Below are 24,252 nucleotides of genomic sequence, written 5' to 3' on the forward strand. Positions count from 1 at the left end.
TTATTGAACATTATTGAAACTGGGGGATTTTCTTATTAGTGTTTTGTTCTCACACCAGTCAGGTGCATAGGGTGACTGAAGGAGAGAAATTTACAAACTTTAAATTTTGTTTACCTTGTCCCTGATATAGAATGTACAATGTAGAATAGTCCAATCTGCGATGCTGGAAAAGTAAAAAAAAAAAAAACGCTTGAAAAAGTACTTGAATTTCACTGTGGGAAAAGTGTACAAACCCTGACATTAGTTGTCATAAAAAATGCCTTTATGTGTCTTCCAGATGAATGAGGATCTGGAGGTGAACAGCGAGGTCCTTGTGGTCTCTGCCACTGATGGAGACGAGGGTGAGAATGCTGTTGTCACCTTCAGCATCGTTGGCGGAGACGAGGAAAGGAAGTTCTTCGTTGAGACGGACAAAGTAAACCGACGTGGCGTGATAAAGCTGAAGAAGAAGGTTGACTTTGAGAAACTCCATGAGCGGACCTTTAATCTAACTCTGAAGGCTGAAGATGCTGACTTTTTCAGCCTGGCCTACTGTCTCGTCCAAGTAGAAGATTCCAACGACCACGCTCCCGTCTTTTTCCCGCAGTTCTATGAGTCGGCTGCCATGTCTGAAGACGTCCCAGTGGGAACGATTGTCGCTCAGGTTACAGCATCTGATTTGGACTCTGGCCTAAATGGACGCTTCTCCTACAGTATTTCGAAGGAGTCCGACCCTTACAGTCAGTTCCTGGTGGATCAGTCTGGTTGGGTGGTTGTTGCGCATTCTCTGGACAGAGAAAAAATCTCCCAGCACAGGATCATGGTTCTCGCAACAGATGCTGGTATCCCACCGCTAACTGGCACCGCTATCGTTATGGTAACTGTTCTCGACATTAACGACAATGGGCCAGAGTTTGAGGCTGCCTATAAGCCTGTTGTTTGGGAGAACACTGCAGCTCCACAGGCCGTGCGAATGAATGAAACGTCCATGCTTCTCCACGCCGTCGACCGAGACACGTCCACCAACGGCGGTCCGTTCTCCATCCGACTCCTGCTTCTAACCTCCGATGCCACAAACTTTAACCTGACAGACTTTCGGAATGGCAGCGCAGCCATCACTGCTCTTCGCAGCTTTGATCGTGAGCGCCAAAAGGAATACCGCCTTCCCATTCTCATGATTGACAGCGGTTCTCCTCCAGTGAGCTCAACCAACACGTTGACAGTTGTCATCGGTGATAGAAATGACCATCCACACTTACCTGGACACACCCATATTGTTGTCTACAGTTTTGAAGGTATGTCCTGCTTTTTACCATCTGATTTGTTGTAAAATTCACATGTTTTTATACATCCATTTGGATTTACACTACCGTATTTTCCGCACTATAAGGCGCACCTAAAAACCTTCAATTTCCTCAAAAGCCGACGGTGCGCCTTATAATCCGGTGCGCCTTATATATGGACCAATATTGAGCCACAACAGGTCTAAGCAGCCACCGACTTCATTTTCCCCCGTAGAAGAAGAAGCGCGCGGTGCATGCTGGGATAGTTGTCAGAACGCTGGTTTGTTAATAAAGTTTGATAATGCATTTAAAGCAAGGGGGGCGGAGGGGCGGGGGAAGAGAGACAGAGACTGCAGCGTGTCTGTTGGTCTGTGTTACCCAGAAAGCAGTTGGGCACAATATCACAACACCAACACCGTGAGTGAAACAACGACTGGGGCAGCCTACTATATAAAGCACTCGGGGACCACTTCTTTACAAATGTGGATGTGTAATAATAGAGTACGGAACAAATCGGCAACCCAAACTGAAGCGTCTATTCTATGTGCCTTATAATGCGGTGTGCTTTATATATGAAAGAAGTTTTAAAATAGGCCATTCATTGAAGGTGCGCCTTATAGTGCGCCTTACAGCTCAAGTGCTTAAAAAAAAACACCCAACCATATATTGAAGTAAGTAAATGTTTTTCAGAGCCAAAAACCTTAGAATATAAAGTCACAAATCAGCAGGCACTGCTCCTAGCAACCCCAGCCAGTCCCAGCAGGTTACCTAGCAACCACAGCAAAGTCCAGCCGGTCACCTAGCAACCCAATTGTTGAGTTGGGGGTGGGGCCAGCAGCATTTGGATTTAAAGTGACAAGAGGCCATTAAATAGCTCATTTTGAAAGGAGCTCAAAATAGGCTCAAAGGGGTTAATTCTTTTAGTGAATGTTCATCTCAATGGTAGTGAAATGTTTCCTGACCAGACTAAAAACTCATTATCAGATTATAAGAACGATTTTGTGCAAAAAATATAATGAACATGTTTTGTGTACCCTGTATCCTAATCTGTTCAAGATTTTTTTTGCAAAGTATTAAGTTTGCTTAAACGCTTCACACTGTTGTAGATTTTATTAGTACAAGCTTTGGGTTTAAATAACCTTTTAGTTTGGAGTTTGGGTGTTCTCTCTGACTGCCCCACTTTCATTCCACCATTAGGAAGTTAAATGAAGATTGCAAATTGGTGTGAATGTTTATGTGAATGGTTGGTTGTCCTGTGTCTTTCTGTGTTGGTCCCGTGATGAACTGGCATTTTGTGCAGAGTGCATTCTTGTCAACCACTAAGTGCAAAGTCTTGCAAAGATATATTTGTGTTTCCTTCCTTAATCCTTCAAAGTAAACTCTTTACAAGGTGTTGTATTGACTCAGTCTGTAATTTTTAATGCTTTTTATCATACAATTCACTAACATTCAGCAAAGACTTTCTAATAATTTCTCAACAGGGTTTTATAGTTGCTTTAAGATCTCAGTTCTGACATAAACATGTAACAACAACCCCCCTGCTTATTGATCGTTTTATCGTTTACATCATTCAAGTCGATCTTCTGAGGTTGTGTGAGCTTTTAGAGCATGTAGCTGGGATCAAAAAGGCTTGATGTAGTCCTGATCAACATTGATCTGAGCAATACGCATAAGATGTCTGTCAGAAATTTCCCTTATATTTGGCAGAGCTCTGTGTTGCAATCCTCATGTGGGCTGTATGCCTTCCACAAAATGTTAGTAACTGCATCTGATTCTGCTGGATGACACATTTTCCAGATCAGACAAACACTGGAGGATCATAAAGTGTCTCTGCTCTGTTTGCACCTGTAGCCTGTAATGCTTCTGCTGCTGCTGTCTTTGCTTTGCATCCTTAAATCATATATTTTAAGTAACTCTATGATTAGCTCCTGTGGTGGATCAGAGGTGTAATATATGCTTCTCTATTCGCTGGCTGTAATACAAAACTACTATAAAACTGAACACAAGTGTTCAGTTCTGTTCCAATGAATCTCTTTCTGAGACACGGACAGAAAATTGTGAAAGAACAAATTTGATCCTGTTTAATACACTATACTTGGTTGTAAAGCATGTTGTGCTTTAGCATTAGCTTCTAAATAATAATATTAATCGAACACCTAAGTGCTAGCATTGCTGCTATTTATAATTAGTGACTTAGGGTTAAGTGTATTAAGTTAAGTCAGTTGACTTTTCAGTTGGATGGGTGTACCAACCAAAGTTAATAAACAGACAAATTGAAATTACAGCATAAAAATATTACTATCTACTGAGTCAGAAAATGCATATAAAGGGAAACACTGTATAAATACAGCAAAAACTTTTGCTGTTGGAAAGGGGTCACAGTAGCATGTCTAGTAATGCAGCCACATAGTGATGCATTCATTCTTAGACACACCAACAAAATAAGAGCCGTTTCAGAATCAAGGGTTTATCTTTTGAGATTCTGTTCCACATGTTGTCCTCAGTGCATTATTTTGTACCTAACAAACTCCACAAGAAGAAAGAGAACATTTGTCCCTCGCAAATCATAGCTGATTGTCATAGTTCAAACCCTTCTGAGCCCTTTTTGCTCACGTTGCAAGATCTGTTCATGACACAGTGGACTTCTCGCAGCCTCCCACTGCAGCCCCATCACTTATTTAGCATTTCGTACCATCTGTCAGCCTGCTGTAATTTACTGGAAAACTAAGGTTCTCCGTAGCGTATTTTTGATGAATTTCCTCTCTGGGACTTTTCCACATGAGCAGACATTAACCTCCTAATAGGAATCCACCCTGAACCTCGAAAACATGTCATGAAGCAAACAATTAACTCCAGCTTAAGTCCCAGCTTTGATAGGGACATGAACAGGAAGTGAGTTGAAAAGGCAACTTATTTCATGGATAAAGTGATTACATTACTGCTCCTGGGAAAAAACAGTGAAAGTTATTCTAATGAGACTCTGTTCCTGATGCGCTATTTAACCATGACCATGTGTGCCAATAAGGTGTCACCTGTGCCTGTTCCTTCTGGTGAAGCTTTCAGTCTTTACTCCTAATATTTGGGCTGTACCACAGGGATGCATAATGCATTTTTAAACTTGTTCTTCTTGCTTTACTTTCTGCATCCTCACAGGGATTCTCCCAACAACAAGTCTTGGACAAATTCAGTCCCCTGACCTCGATGACTGGAGCGAGAAGGTGTACCGCTTCGATGGCAAACCAACCAGGTAATTTGATCGCATTTGATGAAACACTGAAAAAAACTGCAGAACGAGGATTTTCGTGAAAGTTTTCCAGTAGTTTCTGCTAGTTAGTATGGGAGAGTCGAGGGACATTAGGAAGAACAAAGTGTAGAAGTGATGAAAATGTCAAGAAACAGCTGAAAAGTCTTCAGTGAGTAGCTTTGTTTCCCGTTGAGTAAATGTTCACTAGTGGTTCAAAGGTTTTGAATGCTTGAAGGCATATTAAATGTTAAAACTGACACGAATCAGCAGGATTACAGTAAAGGAAAGTTTATTTATAAAGCACTTTTCACATACAAAAAGTCACAGCGCTGTACAACATGGATCATATTTAAGTTATACATAGTATAAAACCAAGCATAAGTAATGCTCAGTAATAATAATCAGCAATAAAAATGTATACAAGTTAAGCTCACACTTAGGATCTGTCTCTTTTACACTAATTTTAACATTACCAGCTGATCGACCAGCATTTAACTCTTGGAACAGAACATCCACGTTGCAGCTGATACACAGAATCACCATGAACGTCAAGTGGAAATGTACTGCCGTATTCAGTTACAGATGTGCAAAACGTCTTAAATGAAGTAAATTTTTAATGCAATAAGATAATCTTTGAGTGAAAAACATGTTTATTTCAGTCTGGAATTGTTTCCCACTTTCCTTTCCATCTATCTGATTGTCCTTTGTGGCAAAATAAACAGATTCTTCATCAGTTTTAACTTTAATTTGTCTGCAAAAGGACAACATTTTAGGCATGTAGCTATTCTCTTGTAGACATTTTTTGACGAATCTGCCTTAGTTTAATGTTCTTTTATTTGTATGAGTTGATTAGAAAAGTGCAGCTGTGTGTCATGTCATATTAGATGCTATGGAAACAATGAGTCATTTTTTATATTGAACACTATCCCAACACTTATTAAATTAAAAAAGCAAAACATTATTTTACTTTTATTTTATTAAAAATTGAATTAAAATTATTTTAAAAAATGTTATTTTTTAATTACATTTGAATTGAAGGTTTTTTTTTAAAAAAAAGCTTTATTTTTAAAAATACTTTTTCTATATTTATTTATGGGAATATTGAGGCCTGCCAGTTATATGTACTCAAATTGTAGCGTGGAGTTTTTGAAATGTTTTATGTCTGACATTAGCTACTGCAATAAAATCTGAAACTGTTTTAACATTTTATTGCTGGTTGGGCAAAAGGTGAAGCAAAGAAATTAGGCACCAATACAGGTAAGTAAAATAAATAAGTATAACAAAAAGAAAACTATAGGTACAAAAGCAAGAGAGAAAGAAAGATTAAATCTACACGTAACTTTAGATGTAATAGATTCAGTTTTGTGTCATCTAAAAACAACTGGTACAAAAAGATTAAGATGCTAACTCCGTCACTTAGAGCATCTTTGGTTCAAGCATGCAGCCTGTTGGACGTATTGGATAAAAGAAGTCAGAGGATGGAAGATGTAAAGCAGTTTTACCATCTGTTTCACATGAAACAGATTCTTGGGTAAAGTTTCCCTTCTTATGTGACACAAAGCAGGAAGAGCAAAAAGAAAAAGAAAATAAAAAGTGCACAACGAGTGACAGTTTTGAAATACAGAGGATGAGAGAGTACAAAGGTGCAACAGAAAAAAGAGAAACAAAATTGGGCCGTATAATACAGGCAGTTTGAAGGAGGAAACAAAGAGTGGAAGAGACTGGAAAGGGAGGAGAGAGATAGAAAAAGAGATCTGACTTGTCAGGAACAGTGCTATTAATACTTCATAACCAGCGGTATTGAAAATTCCCAGTGAAGCACAGCGAGGGCGAGCTCATTTTGTTTGATGAGGCGCGGCTTCACGCGGACGCATTGAAAGGAGAGTCTGATTGCACTCCCCGCCACCTTTTCTTCTAACGAGATACCTACAAGGGGGGACGACAGGAGACGGCCGAGAACAAAGGAACCACTGGGGACAGCATTACCATAGTTACTCATGAATCACATCCCATCATCTGCGCATCCTGCAGATAGCAATTTGTTTCACAGAATGGATTAGGTTTAGGCTGATGGTTATTTACATATAGAAAAGATAAAACTCGGAGCAAAATAAGAAGCTCAAAGAGTTCAGATGAAGACGCATCGCTTGGATATTATTAATGTCACCTTGCAGGGACTCAGTAGAAGCAGCAGCCTAGATGTAAGATATGAGGATATCAGCTTCAAGTCTCTGCAAACAAAACTGTTATAGAAGCAAATAAGCTGTATGTATTTCACCAAAGTTTACATTTAGTCATTTTTAGCATGAATGTTGGACTATTAATCATTTATTTGTGCAGCTGCTTTTTCTGGACGGAACATCATACAGCTTCAATGATTTAAAAAAAAAAGAGTAGTGGGTAGAGCTAACTAAGAAGTTAGTTGGGATAACCATACAATCCCAGTCATAAGTTTTAGTTCTGCAAGAAGTTTTACAGCCAATAACCACAATGCCATTACAGATTAACTAAAAGTTTACAAAACAACCAATTAAGTTAACGCTTTTAGAAGATATCCAGAAAAATTAAGCTAAGACTGCTAAAAGTTTTTAAAGTTAGCAAAAGCGCTAAACGAATCATTAGCTCCACTATTAGCAGAATAGTAGAAGCGTGCCCACCACTGACACAAAATAAAAGGAAAAATTCATTTTCTCCTCCCTCATGACACTCTTTAAGTGTCATGAGAAGATCCAGTCTACTTTAGTTTCTTGAGACTTTCATGATGTTTGACAGATAAACGTCTAATGACAATATGCATTTTTTCCTGTTGTAGGTTGTTCGGTCTGAATCAGAGCTCAGGTCAGCTCAGCATCAGAGAGGGAACTCCTCCAGGCACCTACCGCCTGCAGGTGCGTGTGTCCGACAGCACATGGCCTGATGTCATCTCCACCGCTCAGGTGGATGTCACAGAGCTGCACCAGGAGGCCCTGCAGCGAGCTGGCTCCGTTCGCCTCAACAGTGAGTTCCCACAACATGATGTATTAAAAAGTGAGGTATTTTACCACTAAAGGCCATTGAGAGATGCACATTTTTATGATCCCAAACTTCAGTTAGTTATTTTTCTAAGAATAGTTATCCAACTTTTAAACCTCTAAGGTCACCAAAAAGCAAAAAAATAAATAAAATAGCAGCTAATATAAAATAAGACACCCCTCTTCTGTGTTGTCATCTTTGTTCCCAAAGAACAATTAAAATACAAGCAGGAACATCTGCTCTTCTTCCAGATCTTACAGTGGAGGGCTTTTTCCAGAGTAGCAGCGGCGGTCAGGGGAGTCGGTTTTCCCGTCTGGGGCAAATGTTGGCTGAAATCCTGCAGACGTTGCCAGAGAACGTCCAGATATTCTCTGTAGGCAAAGCCGACCAGCTGAGTTATAGAGCGCTGGATGTCTGGTTTGCTGCACACGGCTCACCGTACTACAAGGCGGAGAAGCTTCATGGATACGTGGCGGCAAACAAAGCCAAGGTAGGACTCAAAAATCACCTAAAAACTACGTCTATAAATATCGTCCTTATTAGGACACAGTCTTTCAGAAATATAAACAAGAATGGTTGCTTTTCAATTCCTCTAAAACAAAATTAAAAAGAAGAGAGTGGAGGATTTATTTAGACTGCTGGTGAAGTTTAAACACACTTTAAACTGTTCACACTTGGACAAAAATGTAGTTATGAAAATAAACTGGACATGTTGTGTAAGCAACGATTTAGTTTTGTAATAGATTCCAATGTTCCATGCAAACATCATAGAGATGAATATTTAACATGCACTGAAAATTGCGGAGCTGCATCTGACGTTTTCTTCCACGACATGCAGCTCATCATGCCAGTTAGCGAACCAGGCATAAAAACATACACGACGTGTGTGCACACGTTGACTGGGCAAGGTCACATGCAAATGTCTTACTCTGGGCTGCCTCACTGCTCATGTTTTCTTAATGGAACCATTAAAAGGTCATAAAATAGCAAGAGGAAAAAATATGTTTATATCATTAACGAAAATAAGGTTTTAGTTGAAAGACAGACACATTAAATTATATTGTGTTTTGTTTTAGTTCAAAGTGGAAGAGTTTTTATTTTCATTGCAAACAGATTTATCTAGAAGTATGTTAGCAAGAAATGGTCTGATGAGACATATTTTTGGAAAAAGTAATTGCAGTTCAGAATACTACAATGCAATGAAACTTCAAATTTTGAGATTATAAATTTAAAAACTTAAAATATGCATAAATGCAACTCATTTCAGTTAGCTAACTTTATTGGCTGCGTACAGACAAATAATGATGTTAGAAAGGAAAAAGTCTGAAATGTTTCCCATCTTTTCATATCACTGCAATGAATGATGTATTCCTAATGGTTATAGGAGGGATGGGAATGTGAAAAGTTTGAGCAAAATAACTCTTCTGATACTTCATACTGATTGTTTTATTTATATTTGGTCCTTAGGACTTAAAAAAATCCATTGTTCTATCCAAATGTGTTGTTTTTCCATGCATAGAATCAACATTATAGGAAATTAGCAAATCCAAACTCATTACTATAACAGTAACTATTTCAATGGGAGCTATTTTGGTTCTTCTGACCTAAATAAACTGACGCAGCCTGGTTCAAAAGAGTATTCAACAACAAAACAAGGTCATAAAACAATAAAAAAGCATGTAAAAATCAGTTCAAAGCACACAAAAATATAAAAAACAAGCTAAACATCAAATACCAAAGAAGAAAGTGTGCGTTTAATTGTCATAGGCTGGAAAGAAAATTATTTTGTCTAATTTAGAATAGTAAAGACACAGAATATGAAATTAAAAGATTATGTAGACATTTTGGAGCCATAAGTTGAAGCTCTGCATGAGGAACATCAAACACTTTGAATAAAAGTATCAGATGGATCTTTAAAAACCTCAAAAAAGCATAAATAAAAGCAGAGAAACCCTGAGGGACTCTGATTGGCGGGGAAAAACGCTCTTTGAGACAAAATAAGAGAAAAAGAGTCCAAATGACAAGCAGAGAAAATGAGTGAATTTGGCAACAGAGAGAGGAAATGACAACAAAACAAGAAATGACAAGAAAAGCACTAAAGTGCATAAATAATATTACGGGAAATGAATCAAATTCAAAAACTGTTGATGCGGTTTAGACATGAGATTATTATTCTTTGAAACTCTCTAATTTATGTTCAAACAATATTCATGTTTTGTTATTCTAGTGTTGCATTAAAATCCCATTTGTCTTCATTTCAGATTTATTCTTTATTTGCATGTTGTTTGCATAAAAGGCCACTTTGTGAGTGTTCAGTTAAATTTTGGGATGTATTTAAAATGTCTGGCAGCATTCACACCTTTTTCTACATTATGTGTTTTAAATTAGGATTTTTTTTTAAGTGGATTAACTCTGTATTTCACTTTATTTTTTGGCAATCTTGCATTATTTTCTTTTAGCTTCACCTTTTTGTGCTACTTTATGTTGCCATAGCACCCGAAATCCCAGTAAAACATCTTAAATATTGTGTTTGTGATGTGAATAAATTTGGGAAACATCAGAGGATATGAATGCTTTTGCAAACTACTGTGATAATTCAAATATGTATTCCTACATTTTGCCCCATTTTTGTCCTATTGAGAGAAAATAAAGTTACATAAATCAAATAAAAATATATTTTTAATCTGTTTTCATCCTTATTTCTGCGTCCTGTCCAGCTGGAGGCCATGTTGGGCGTGTCCATCAGCCAGGTGGGCGTGGATGACTGTCCGTACACAGACTGCAGTCAGTATGGAGGCTGCAGCAGCGAGGTTTCATTCAGCCAGGTCCCAGTGGCTCTGAGCTCCGGTAACGTCTCTCTGGTGTCGCTGTCGGCCTCAACGACCGCGCGCTGTGGCTGCCGAGGGCGAGAGGCGACCCACCTGACATGCTCTGCCTATCCCATCAACCCCTGTCTCAACGGAGGCACCTGCCAGGATGGCCCTCTGGGATACCGGTACAAAGTTTAACACAAAAGTACACCTTTTATGAGAACTAAAATTTATTCCATTAGATAATGGATAATAGATAACGTATAGAAGAGATTAGGGTCACTGAAACGAACAAAAAAAAAAAAACATATTCTGACTTTTTCTTTAATCTCACAATTCTGACTATAAATTATATCATAATCTTGAGATTAAATACAAAATTCTAAGAAAAATGTCATAATTTTAAGATTAAAGTCAGAAATCTGAAATAAAAATCAGAAATTTCAGGAAAAAAAAATCACAATTTTGAGATTTTATCCAAAATTCTGAGATTAAAGACCAAATTCTGGGAAAAGTCATAATTTAAAGATTAAAATCAGAAAGTCAGAATTCTAAGTTTAAAGTAAAAAGTTTGAGAAAAAAAATCATATTTTAGAGAGTAAATTCAGAATTAGAAAATTATACTGAGAAAAAAAGTCATAAATTTAATATTAAAGTCAGAAAGTCACAATTTTGAGATTAAAATCAGAAGTTTGAGGAAGAAAATTATAATTTTGGCCCTAATCCTCTTTCATAAACCCAGCACCCTGTACCCTGAAAATGTAAATTAAATGCTGCATCTCCGGCACATTGGCATCGTTTATTTTCTCTGTACTTCTCCTGATTTTAAGCATGTCTGTCCTTGGCAGCTAACAGGCGTCTCACACTGTTATCGTCACGGTTTGAAGCTGGTAGAAATTTCCCATTTGTTAACTGAAGAACTCGGGCGAAATCTGTCAAACATGCTAAAAGATTTAAGAAGCGAGCCAGCGGTTTCCATCTGCAGTAATAACACTCTGAGGCTCCGTTTTTCAGCTGCTTGGACTGCAGCTGACTTTGAATTGTCACATAACTTTATTAGTTTAGATTGGAGCTGAAATATTGCAGCTGCTGAATCCCGACAGCTGGTTTCTCTTTCAAAGGTTTATAACTTTGGAAAAGAAACTTTCGAGTTGATTTCAGTTAAAACCAAGAAAACTCATTTTTGAGGATTTAATAGTTTATTTTCTTGTTTACGTTTTCATCTGTTTTTCTTTTTCTCTTTAATATGACAAGCCACAAAAGAAAACTACCCTGGGGGCTTCAGATGTTTACATTTTTTAGAAATTTCTTTTTTTAGCTTCACTTTTAATTGTTTGTTTGGCGTATTTAAAATAAGAACAAACACCAATCAAAAATTACTGAAATTTTCAAAAGAAGTTCAATAGAAGATAGGAAATGTTACACAGCAAAAAGCCCAGTGTTAATTTAACTCTTTCAGTGTTTATATAGTCCACACTCTTCAAAGTGTTAATATCAACTTTGTGGGAGTTAGCAACATAATTCAGAGTATAAGCCCAGTGTTGATTTAACTCCCAGAGTTGATATTAAATCTTTTTCAGTGTTTATATAGTTCACACTCTTCAGAGTTAAATTAACACTGGGCTTTTTGCTGTGTACTTTTGTTACCATAGTTTTATGTTTTAAAGAAAAATATTCTTACAAAGTAGTGAAACAGTTCTCAATTAATTTCTCTTAGCTTCACTTTTTTTTAGTTTTTTGTTTGAAGTATTTAAAGTAAGAACAAACCACTGACAAGATTTTACTGAAATGTACCAAAGAACTTCAATTTGAGATAGAAATGCTACTTTTGTTACTATAGTTTTATGCTGTAAAGGTAAATTAACTTACAAAGTACTGAAATAGTCCCCATTAATTGCTTTTATGTATCAAATATTCATTAAACTTTGCCCTGGAGAAGATCATTTATGTTCTAAATTCAAGAAAATCACCTTTCACCTTTTATCAATCAGATTAAAGCAATGTTGATCTGTATTGTGCCAAATTGCATCAGTGTGAAAAGATGTTCACTGTTATTTAATTTTGGAGAAGTACTCATGGAATGGAGACACATCTATTTATTACTAATATAACAGCTTTTATAGAATATATTGATTATTTTCTTAACCTATCAGCTTCTGCTTCCCTTCAGATGCAAATGTCCCCCCATGTTTGACGGGCCGGAGTGCCAGCAGACCAAACACGGCTTCGGAGGTCAGGGTTACGCCTGGTTTCCTCCCATCAAGCTTTGCTTCCAGAGCCAAATATCCCTGGAGTTCCTGTCCGAGTCGGCCAACGGGCTGCTGCTCTACAACGGGCCGCTTGGCCTCGTCCAGCCTGGGGAGCCGGAGGACTTCATCGCCGTCGGTGAGTTTCATGTGTGTTTGTCACTAAAACAATCTGGACTTAAAAGAGAAAGGAGACACTCGCTTAAACTGAAGGGATTAGCACTTCTCATGTGACATCACACTTTTGTGAACTTTGTAGCTGACAGCCATTTTGGTAGGCAGTTGCAGTGGAGTTGCTATGACAACAATAAACAAGCCACAAGCTTAGAACAACCTCTAACCTCGTTCTCATCTATCTTACAGACAACATAAGTAGATTACAACTATTACACGATTATGATTTTGGAGTACTCTACCGTAGTGTGAGTTCACATCGTCTTTTCTTTCTCCGTCCCATCCGGTTCGATCCTGATGGCAGCCATTTTATTTAGTTAGTCCCAAAGCCATGGGTCCAGAAAGCAACGTCCCCGGGGACTGGTGGAAACTATGTTTTGACACTAATGATGTTGCTTAAAATGCTAAAGTTCATTGAGTGATTGAAGCACAGATGAGGAAAGAGAAGAAAGAAGAAAATAGGTAATTATGGCGACCGATATTGTCATTGTCATATTTAGTAAAATTATGGAACAGCCCTTAAGTCCCCTGTACTTTTAATAACATATTCTAATGGGATTATTTCTAAATACTTTAACTTCAGCAGACATATTTTCTAATATTTATCGTACTTTTACTTTTTCCATCAGTGTTATCTTTAAATTAAGTGATGGTTTCTAGTGATTTAGAGTCATAACTAAAGCTAGAAACCTAAAAGCTTAGTAAAAGGTGAGGAAGAGCATTAATACTGATGTTTTTTCTGTATATTTCCTCCGACTCTGATGCTTCTTGGAGGTTCTAGGTATTCTCTCTCCAACTCCCCCGCTTGCTGCTTTGAGACTTCAATTTGAAATGTGACACTCGTTTGATTAAAGTCAAAACATTATTTTAACTTCTAAGCTCTCTAAGACACAGTGTGATCCAACACTCCCAGTGGGGAAGCTTCATCAGCGCGTCCTTTTCAACAAACACAAAGCGTTCATCAATCTGCTGCTGTAGAACAGCATCTCGGCGGAGGAAACGCTTCATAAACTCTAATGTCAGCTCCCGGCGGTTCTTATGTGGTGTTAATGGATTAGCCCGCCGATGGCCTTTCAAGCGCTCCTTGCATAATCTTGTGGCATTAACGTTATGTAATTATCGAACCCGGGTTGTTGCCGAGCGGATCTGGGGAAATAAAAATCAAAGATGACGGCAGCATTGATGTTTCTGAGCCGTTTTTCACTTAGATGTTCAATATTACGACTGATCCGGTCACAAACTCACACACACACACACACACACACACGCACACACACACACACACGCACACACACGCACACACACACACTTTGGCATGAATGCACACATCTGATTGGGACAGAAGGTGATTGACCGAGGGGATTTCTGCTGCCGTTGATGGGATTCAGCAGCTTACACAGCAATAGTCATGATGGCATGCATCAACTTTTCAGACCCAACAAACAAAGTCATCCTCCATCTTTTGTGCTTGATTTGATGTGACGACCAATTAATACAAACTCACTGTACAGGATGCTTTTATTCATATCTATTATGTTTAGTGATGCATCAGTGAGAATTTTCTGGCCGATTTCTGATCTCTGGTTTTGTAAAGTTTGGAGCCACCAATCCTATATTTCCCTTTAAGAACTATGAGAAGGTATAAGAGCAACAACAACAATTTATTTTTCTAACCTTCCTGCTTTATAACACTCATAGTTATGTGTCTGAGAGAGAATATATTACCCACAACGAAGTATCAGGGCCAGACTAAGAAAAACATTTTTTAAATTTTGACAATAAATTAATAATATTATGAGAATAAGGTCACAGTAATGGGAGAATAACGTTATAAACGGCTAATATTACCAGAATAATGTTGTAATAACACAAGAATAACATAATAATAATGCAATAATAAAGTAATATTACCAGAATAGTCATAATAATGCAAAATTAAAGTTATAATATTACCAGAAAAAAGTTAGAATTTTACCAGAATTGGGTTGCAATATTAGAAGAATCAAGTAGTAATTTTATGAGAATACTTCCATAAAAAATAATAAAATATAAAAGGACCAATGTCTGTGCTTCCTCTTCCCGTTTCAATATTCAACTCTATGGATTCTGAGATTTTTATAGGTTATTCTTTTGGTGTTCGACCACAAACTAAAAGTTTGCAAACTGAATCCATATTTATTTCTCCACGTCATCCAGAGTTAAGGAATGGAGTTCCAGTTCTGAGCATAAACCACGGATCGGGAACGCTGACCCTTCAGCTCCCACCTAAAGCTACGATCAACGACCGGCGCTGGCATCGCCTGGACATAATCAGTGACGGAAAGGTGAGGCAGAAAAACAGATGGATGGTGATAAAAAAACAATATCGTGAGTGTACGTATGAATTTATATGTTTTACTGAGTAATGATTAGAGTATCGAAAAAATACTCCTGTGTTGAACAAACATTGACAGTTTACCATGAGCTAAATATTTAGCTCAGAGATAAATATTTAGTTTATTTATTTTGAAACTTTGACATTTATAAATAAATAACATGGTGGAAATATGACCTTAAAAATTGAATACCCTTTTTAAAATCTCTTTAAAAATGTTATCTCAGTTGCTGATGATCAATCAGTAAATCAACAGTATTTGATGAGCAGCACCAGGCTTCTAATCAGACACCAGTTTATGTCCCTTTTGCTCTCCGTTCAGCTTGTCCAGCTGATCCTAGACCAGTGTGGTGGGGTTCCTGTGCATGAGATGGAAGGTGTTGGAGGGGAGACCCGAGAGATCGATGAGTCCGACTGCAGAGCTGCAGGAGAAACGCCCGGGAACCAGCGGTATGAAATAACCTGCAGATGGTGGAAAGAAATCTCACTTAAGTTAATTATGCAAAATTTACTTTTTTGTACATTTACTTTGTGCAGAAAATATATTAAACATGTTTTCTAAAGCTTTTAGCCCTGTCCTAACCTGATCAATGAAACAGAATAGGTTACCTTTACCAAATACTTTATTTTCTAAACCTTATTTAGCCTCTGTGTTTTTGCTAATATATTTCTTTAATGTATGCTTCCTGTCAGGCATTTAAATGTCTACCAGCCTCTTCAGTTGGGAGGAGTGAAGGAAATGTCTCCGTACCGCCGTTACCGAAGTTTTACTGGATGCATCCGGAACCTGGTGGTGGACAGCCAGGTAACACAGCTCTGCATGTTTCAGTGTGTACTTTAAATATTCATGTGGTGAGCACAAAAAAATCTGTTTATGCTGTCACACTGAGGGGGGAGTGAGGCGCGGTTTAAATTTGAATAACCTCAGGTTATATTTAACGGTCAGAAATAATGAGTAGGATTACCCATCATTCTCCTCCAAATGGAAATGAGTCAATAACAGAAGTGAAGGAAACACAATGTGTTTGTGTGTTTTCATCCTAGGAATCATTAGCTTTTCCTGGATGTGTTTCTTGCCTTGAAATGCAGCTGCAGTGTGTGTGTGTGTGTGTCTGCATCTATCTGTTTGTGCATGCATGAATTCACTCCCACCGGCTCCTATGTGTTTGTGCTCGCGCGCCGTGGGGTTGGTGGTCGGACAGATGGTGGTCTGAGCTCGGCTCATCAGCCAAGGCCAATATAACAACATCACAGTCCAAAAGGTAATATGAATGAATAGAGGCTCTCACTTCCCTGCAAGCTGCTGCAGTTCCTCTGCTGCTGAAGGAAAAACCTCAACAAGCTCCCACAGATCCCAGAATTTTCCCCAGGAAAGAGTTCAGTCTGCTTTAAAATGAGGAATGTGGAAGTTCAAGATGTTAGCATCAGCGCTGTTATTTTTCCCACAATCCCCTGTGTTTTGAGGCTGCGTCTGAAATTTGTTGAGGTTGTTAAGAAAAAGTTTTCCCTGTTATTACACTTTTTTCTGAATGTGAAGGAGAGCAGAAAAGTGCCATGATGTTATGTGCTTCGGGCACATTATGATTTTTGTCTTTCTTTTCTTTGTTTTCTTATAGACTTTAGTTGAATGACCTTTTGCTAACATATTTTGGCGTTTGGATAATTTCTTTTTGGTCATTTAATTAATTTGTGGCGCTGTTGGTCCACCTATAAATAGGCTGGCTTTCGGCATGTTAGGAGTCCCGCCTTTTTCACTCGCTTCCGCTCGCTCCACCACCACCGGGCGCGGTGCGCGCTCGTCTAGTCGCTGTGGGCCGCGGCTGACTTTTTCAGCCTGCCATGCGGTATTTCTGTTAGCTTTTGTTTGTTTGCTTCTTCTTGTGATTTTGGCCTGGTGGGACCGGTTGTCCTTTCTTTTGCATTAGGTTCTTTTTTGCTTTAGTCCGGGACTAGTAGGGGCTTCGACGGCCCTGTATAGGGTTGGCCCCCTGCTGTACCGTTTTGTTCTGTTTGATCGTCTCACCAGGTCCAACTTTCTGTTAATACTTTGGAGGTTTTGTTTTTCTTTATTTTTTTGGGACACAGGAAACTGAGGGCCTTTAACTCTCTTTTCTTCACAGAAAATCAGAAGCAGCTGAACTAAGAAAACCAAAGTCAAGAGAGTTTAAGCTCTCTTGACTTTAAGTTTAAGAATAAAATATTTTGTTGAACCCTCATTTTTGTCTCGTGTCCTCAATAACGTTGTGCCCTTGGAGGACGTAACACATGACAACAAATTGGGAATTTCTTTATTCAAATTACACAAAAGATAACATCAGCATGTAGGCCTGGAATTAGCTCTGAAAATAAAGTAGAGTCCTGTGCTACTTCAGCATTTCTCTCTGGAGAGGTTTTGGTCTTTTCAAAGAAGTCATCTGCAAGAAATGTTATATCTACCTTAACTAATCTGCTATGATCTACTCATAGTTTACTACAAACATGAAGATGGACATTTGAAGTTGAATTTAAGTGACAAAAACAACCATTTGAGACTTAGCTACCAGCATTGGCTTTAAACAATTACTGCTTTTGCATTTAAAGCTCTACAGACATAAAGTAGAAACAGAAAATTAATTGTTGTAGTTTTAGCGAATTAGGACATTACATGGATTTAACTGCCAAAAACTAAATCATTTTTGGCAGTGTATTAAATCCTTACATGTATTATTCGTTAAGATGAAGGTTTTCTAAATGTACCAAGATGAAAAGCTAAATCTAAATTGATTTATGATGTTCGCCTCCTCCAATCCAGAGGACGCCCCCAACCAGCAAAATGAGCTGTCTTTAACTAAAGGTCACGCATGATGAATTTCCTTTAATATTCTCTTAAACATGATTCAAATCAGCATTTTTCCTACATTAATTACAATTTTATTAGATATGTGAGTTGATAAAACCGGCCCATGGCCCATCTGTGCTTTCAGAATGGTGAGAACACAACACTCCAGTTCAAATGATTAGTTAATTAGCTTCAATTGAAATTCACTTTTTACAAAAATTGAGCACATTTAAACCTTTAAAGAAACCTAATTCAGAAAAAATGTATCCTTCATTTGATTTAGGAATAAAAACTATTTCTTGTGCAGTGATAATATCAACTCCTTAATGTGCTGATGAGATATTTACATATTCACACTGAACCAGTGGATGGAAGTACAGGTTTGGAAAAGGAACTGAGTGTAATTTTAAAAAATAACATGTCCAGAACTTACAGTATATATTAATTCAACTTGAATTGATATTCTTATGCATAGCTCAGTTGGGTAAGTTTTAGGTTAGTAATCTAAAGGTCCTGAGTTGTGAACCGTTTTTATGAGCTAGCATGTCTTTGCTAAAACACATCTGCATTTAGACGTCTAAAAAGTCTGAAATAAATTCTAGATGTCCACCAAATGTTCATTTTTAAACCAAATACTTGCCAACTATTTAAAACTACACATTTATAAACCATTTATGCCAATTTAGGTGTATTTTGAACAAGTAAAAGTGTTTTTCTCTGGCACAAAGATGTAAAGGTTCCTCATAACATTGTGACGGGGATGTTGTGACATCCTTGCTTCTACAAACGGGAAACCTTTTGAATTTTAGAAACTTCACATCCCTGCCTCACCTTCATTTCCTAAGATCTTGTGGCAATACAAAGCTGCTTTCTAAACCTCAAAAAAGAGAGAAATGGTGAACTCAAAAAACACGCTTGTCATTGCTGTGTAATCAAAGCCGATTTCCCAGATTCCTTTAGAGGAATTCAGCTCACATTTATGCGCTAACACAGACTGACACACCACAAAATGCTGCCGCAGTGCGCCTGCCAACTGAAACAATGGGCTTGTGTGAAAATTTAGTGCATGTCGAATTAAGTCTTATTGCAATCTAAACTCAGGGGATCAAAACAGCGGAATTAAAACAAAATCCAATCTAATGTTGGCCGTGAATACAGCCTGGAACTCTTCAGACGTCACGTTTTATGTTTCAGTGCTTTTGATGAAACGTTGCAGAGGAAAGAAGGAATGTCAGCTTTCTCGTTTGGCCTCAGGTGTACGACCTGGCGAGTCCAGGTGAGAGCGTCGACAGTGCGCCAGGATGCCAGCTGACAGACGGCGTGTGTGTGACGGCCGCCGGTCCTTCGTGTGGCATTCACGCCTCCTGCCTCGCTGACTGGGGCTCCTTCAGCTGCGAGTGTCGTCCGGGATACAACGGACACAAGTGTGAGAGAGGTGAGAGGCCCTTTGTTGTAAGCTCTCCTGGATAAAGCGCAGTTTTAACTCAGGGTTATAATAATTCTGGGATTTTTATTATAGTTCAGTTTTATTTGATTGTGACTTGTTGTCTTGTTCAGTTGGCTTTAGTTTGTTTTTATAGTGTTTGCTAGATTTCTCCATCCATCCATTGTCTTTACACCCTTGTCCCTTAGTGGGGTCAGGAGGTGCTGGTGCCTCTCCAGCTAACGTTCCGGGCGAGAGGCGGGGTCACCCTGGAMAGGTCGCCAGTCTGTCGCAGGGCAACACAGAGACACACAACCATGCACACACACACTGACACCTAGGGGCAATTTAGAGAGGCCAATTAACCTGACAGTCATGTTTTTGGACTGTGGGAGGAAACCGGAGTACCCAGAGAAAACCCACCATGCACAGGGAGAACATGCAAACTCCATGCAGAAAGACCGGGGCCGGGAATCGAACCCAGAAGCTTCTTGCTGCAAAGCAACAGCTCTACCAACTGCGCCACTGTGCAGCCCGAGTTTGCTAGATTTTATTAGTTAAATGTTTAGTTTTAGCTTAGTCTTTATTAGTTACAGTTTTAGTTTTTTCATACTTTGGTTAATTTTTAGGTGTGGAATTTCAAAAATGATTACCGTTATTTGACGTAAACTGCTTGTGGGAGGGGGGGAAAAAATCTATTTCACAGCAGCTGATAAATACATTCATAAACACAAAAACAAAGGGTATCATATGTATAATTAAAATATGTTTTAGATGTATGAATATATGATGTAATTCCAGTTAGCTATAATTTTTATTTATTTCAGGTAACAGAAATGTTTTCTCAGTTCCAGTTTTGGTGGTTTCATTAGTTTTAGTTAGCTGTAGTAACCTTGCCCTGTTCCCTGCTCAGCTGTGCAGGACTTCTCCTTCGACTCGGACAGCGTGATGCGTTTCCAGCTCAGAGGGGGCGGCAGCCCCCGACGCACCAACATCCAGATGCTCCTCCGGACCAGAGCCACCTCGGGGACCCTGCTCTCCGTGGCATCCCGGGACTCCAACGAGTACATCATTCTGGAGGTCAGCCTGACTTTCAGCTTCAGTATTTACCTACTTTACTGCTAAATGACCTGTCCATGCCAACATAAACAACAGCTACTAGTTACTGAAATCCCATTCTGGGGTTTAGTGTCATTAATGCCTTTTATAGTAGACACATAAATCACGGATTGGCCCTTTTTCCTACAAGAAGTCTTGTTTTCCAGATAATTTGAAATCAGATTGAGTCAAAACTGGTGGTGGAACTCCATTAAAATGTTTAATTGAGGTAATTTGGTGTTAAATTATTGAATAAATAGACATATGAGGTCAACAACGAAGATATTAGTTGTTTTTAATCTGTTATTTACATTATTTGACCATAAGATTGGTGCAAAGTGAGTGCTCTTCTACTGATTTGAATCAGTAGAAAAATCTGTTTTGCTTTTAATGTTTTAAAGCTTTTCTGATTAGCTAACTCTTTTTAGCACAACTTGATCACAACAATAGTCTTTTCCAGCGTCAGATGATTTTTTTAAACCAAAACTTAGTGTCCAGTGATAACATAACAATACGTTTTATCCTGAATAGTTGTAGTTTGTCAAATTTACAGGAACAGAACCAGAAAAACACCAGCACAAAGGTTCTGCTCTGTTCTGCTCTAAGCTTTTGTATTTTTGTGTCGTTTCTTCAGTAGTTCTTGGTGCAGCGCCACCACAGGCAAGTGGGGGAACATGTCGTTCAAAGAGTTTGGTTTCAGGAGACTAAGCGTTATCCTGCTGCTAAATGTGAATTGTACAGGATATTAAAGAACTAGTGAAGCACCAAAGATTTTGTAAAAGTAAATGTTTTCTCAATGTTCCACACACTAAATAATTGTGAATAAATTAAAGACCAATTCTTATCAAGTATTCAGTGTGCAGTTGCAGTGAAACATTAATGTATTCTATATATAATTATTTTTTACATGTCTTTATTGGACTTTTCCATCTCTAACTTTTCAACTTTTCAGATCAGTGACGGTCACATCTCGGTGCGTGCCAACCTGGGAGACGGCGCTCACTCTCTCCAGCTCCCCGGTCACAGAGTGGACGTCGGACAGTGGGTCCTGGTCAGCCTCGGTCGCCACGACAACAGGTTTACCCTGCGACTGGAGCAGGGAGGCGGCTCCCGGGAGGTTCATGCGCAGCTGGGGAGCCGCAGGGAGATTGTGGTTCATCCGGCCAGCCTGATGGTTGGCAACAGACCAAACGCTGGAGACAAGGCTGACTTCCAGGGTGAGATCTTGCTCTCATCAGTATTCATCTGTCAAAAGGATTTTATTTAACTTGAATTTAAAAAAAATCAATGTGAGTTAAATAATTACCTTCACATGTTTTGGGTCTATGCTTCCTTTACAGTAGATTATTTTGCAAGCATTTAATAAACCAAAGTTTTCTTTCCCTTTGAATTGTTTCGCATAATGTTGCATTTCAACCTGTCACTTATGAGTCCAAAGAATCAGGACTGAGCTGCAAATAGTTTTTAGCTGGAATGGGTTGTAAGTTTTGGACTCTGAATGCAAATGCATGACACACTTCAAAATGTTTTTTTTTTCAAAAAATGCTGTAAACGTCTTACATTTTCTGTCTACTTAAAATTTATGTTTTCCTCCATGGTGGTCCATCATATAAATCTTAAGAAAACAGACGATAAACAGTAGGAAAACTTTTGCAGGGCACAGTAACTGCAACACTTGTTAAAACTCTCATTTATACTTTACTAATATTCAGATCCTACTAGTCATATTGAACAAGTGAGAAACAGCAGAACTACATTCTGATAACAGTTTGACTTTCAAACATTGAGTTTTTTTGATAGATCTTCATGATTTTACATGATATACTGTTTACACCTTGTTCAACAGTTTGTTCTGGCTGGTTATGCGCTAAAAAGTCATCAAAACTTTGGTCTGATCCCTCAAATGAACTGTGAGTTTGTCTTTTCAATCGGATGTTTCTGTTTTTCCGTGCAGGCTGCCTGCGGGACGTCCGTTTTAACGGCCACGTCCTGCCTCTTGACGGCCAGAGCAGGGACCTGGTGACGCTGCTGGAGAGGCGGGGGGTCACCTCGGGTTGCTCCAGCGACGCATGCAGAAGCCAGCCCTGTCGCAGCCCGCTGCGTTGCGTCGACCTGTGGAGAAAACACCAGTGCAAGTAAATAATGCATGAACGCAAAACCGCACAGAATAAACTGAAATGAGTTAAACATATTCAGGTTTGATGAAGCTTTTTTAGGGTATTTGTACCAGTTGGTGCTCATCCAGTCGTCTCTGCTGGACTCTGACCCGTTGCAGGTGTCCAGGCCCTCAGGTGACCGTCACCGATGAGTCCGGTCTCCAGCGCTGTGTACCGTCACCCTGCAGCTCGTCCTCCTGTCGTAATGGCGGCACATGCCATCCCCTGTCAGCCGACAGCTACCAGTGCCGCTGTCAGGAGGGATTTAGGGGTCATCGCTGCGAGCTGGGGCAGGTCAAAGGTCAGAGGATGGCTGCTCTCAGCCCCAGCTCCATCCTCGCCATCAGCATGTGCCTGCTTGTCTTTATTGGTAAGAACAAGTGATTGCTAAAGTGAATTTTTTGTGTTGCTTTATGTGACCTGAGCATATGTTTTGCCAATATCACACTCAGGTTCCTTAAAGCTGCAGTGTTTAACTTTTACAAAAATATGTTAAAACTTTCACCATGTTGCGACAGTTTGATATAAGACAGATAATCTGTGAAAAGATTGATGTCCGCCATCTGAAGAAATGCACAAATCCTGACCAAAAACAATCAAAGCCAGGAGGAGGGGCTTAGCGCTGTCCATCATCTTCATGTACTCGCTGCTAAATATTCTAATGGTGGAGAAACAATTCACCGTTACAGGAAATTGTTTATCAGCTGTCATCGGTGGCTATGCTAACTAGCCTTAGCATTCGTGGCAGGCTATGTATTCATTTCTTCTACCACCTATACCTGTCAATGTGTGTGTGTGTGTGTGTGTGTGTGTGTGTGTGTGTGTGTGTGTGTGTGTGTGTGTGTGTGTGCGTGTGTGTGTTTAGTGGTGTTGGTGGCGGTGACCGTTTGGAATCAGAAAGGCAGCCGAAACAAGTTCAGAAAGCGAGGAGTTTACCACATCCCTGCTGAACACCAGAGCTGGGAAGACATCCGAGAAAATATCCTGAACTACAACGAGGAAGGAGGAGGAGAGCAGGACCAGGTACCCAGTCACACACACACACACACACACACAATGCTAAACATGTTCAACCTGCTTTTAAGTTTATACTCGCCTGCTCACAGTCAGAACATTTCAACAGAGAACAAGTTGATCCAGGGCTGAATTGTTCTCTTGCACACAGCTGTAGGAAAAAGTGAATAAGCGTAGTGTGGCTGTGGGTGAAAGTTAAAATATAGAAATAATGACAAATTAAAGGGGGAGTTTTATGTGTTTTACAAGCACAATCAAGAAACTTTGTTACCTGTAGTTGTTTTAGAAATGCTGTATACACTGAAAAGAAGTTTGACTTCACAGTTTGATCCCTTGAAATTGGGCCTCTGTCTCTTTAAGAAGCTCCTACCCTTTCTGATAATCTGGAAGTCATCACAACATCTTTACTTTATAAACGCTTTAACAATGTTTTTATCAGTGTAATATAATGAGCTGAGCAGATGTGCAGATCCACCAACTGCTTAATAATTGCTAGAACAGGTTGGCTGACTGACATCATGTAGCTGCACCTTAATCATAAAATACTTCTGAATTGATGGGGAGTGAATCCAGGACTGGGTCTGTCTCGTTTGGGACACTGGTTGTCATCTGATTCTGGTC

General features: G+C 39.1%; 1 protein-coding gene across 2 annotated transcripts in view; it reads left to right on the top strand.

Annotated features, from left to right (window-relative positions):
• The window catches only part of LOC103477590 (neural-cadherin), a 136,531-nt gene that overhangs the window by 106,667 nt on the left and 5,612 nt on the right, over window positions 1-24,252 (top strand). For both annotated transcript variants that reach the window (XM_008430788.2, XM_008430789.2), the window contains exons 19-33: window positions 278-1,274; window positions 4,416-4,509; window positions 7,319-7,503; window positions 7,770-8,008; window positions 10,236-10,513; window positions 12,499-12,713; window positions 14,945-15,072; window positions 15,445-15,572; window positions 15,816-15,927; window positions 19,195-19,375; window positions 20,277-20,443; window positions 21,414-21,678; window positions 22,416-22,596; window positions 22,737-22,987; window positions 23,483-23,640. In XM_008430788.2, coding sequence (XP_008429010.1) covers window positions 278-1,274; window positions 4,416-4,509; window positions 7,319-7,503; window positions 7,770-8,008; window positions 10,236-10,513; window positions 12,499-12,713; window positions 14,945-15,072; window positions 15,445-15,572; window positions 15,816-15,927; window positions 19,195-19,375; window positions 20,277-20,443; window positions 21,414-21,678; window positions 22,416-22,596; window positions 22,737-22,987; window positions 23,483-23,640 — 3,579 coding nt within the window. The remainder of the gene's footprint in view (window positions 1-277; window positions 1,275-4,415; window positions 4,510-7,318; window positions 7,504-7,769; window positions 8,009-10,235; window positions 10,514-12,498; window positions 12,714-14,944; window positions 15,073-15,444; window positions 15,573-15,815; window positions 15,928-19,194; window positions 19,376-20,276; window positions 20,444-21,413; window positions 21,679-22,415; window positions 22,597-22,736; window positions 22,988-23,482; window positions 23,641-24,252) is intronic.

The sequence above is a fragment of the Poecilia reticulata genome, linkage group LG16 (genome assembly GCF_000633615.1).
Source record: "Poecilia reticulata strain Guanapo linkage group LG16, Guppy_female_1.0+MT, whole genome shotgun sequence".
NCBI classification, from domain to species: domain Eukaryota; kingdom Metazoa; phylum Chordata; class Actinopteri; order Cyprinodontiformes; family Poeciliidae; genus Poecilia; species Poecilia reticulata.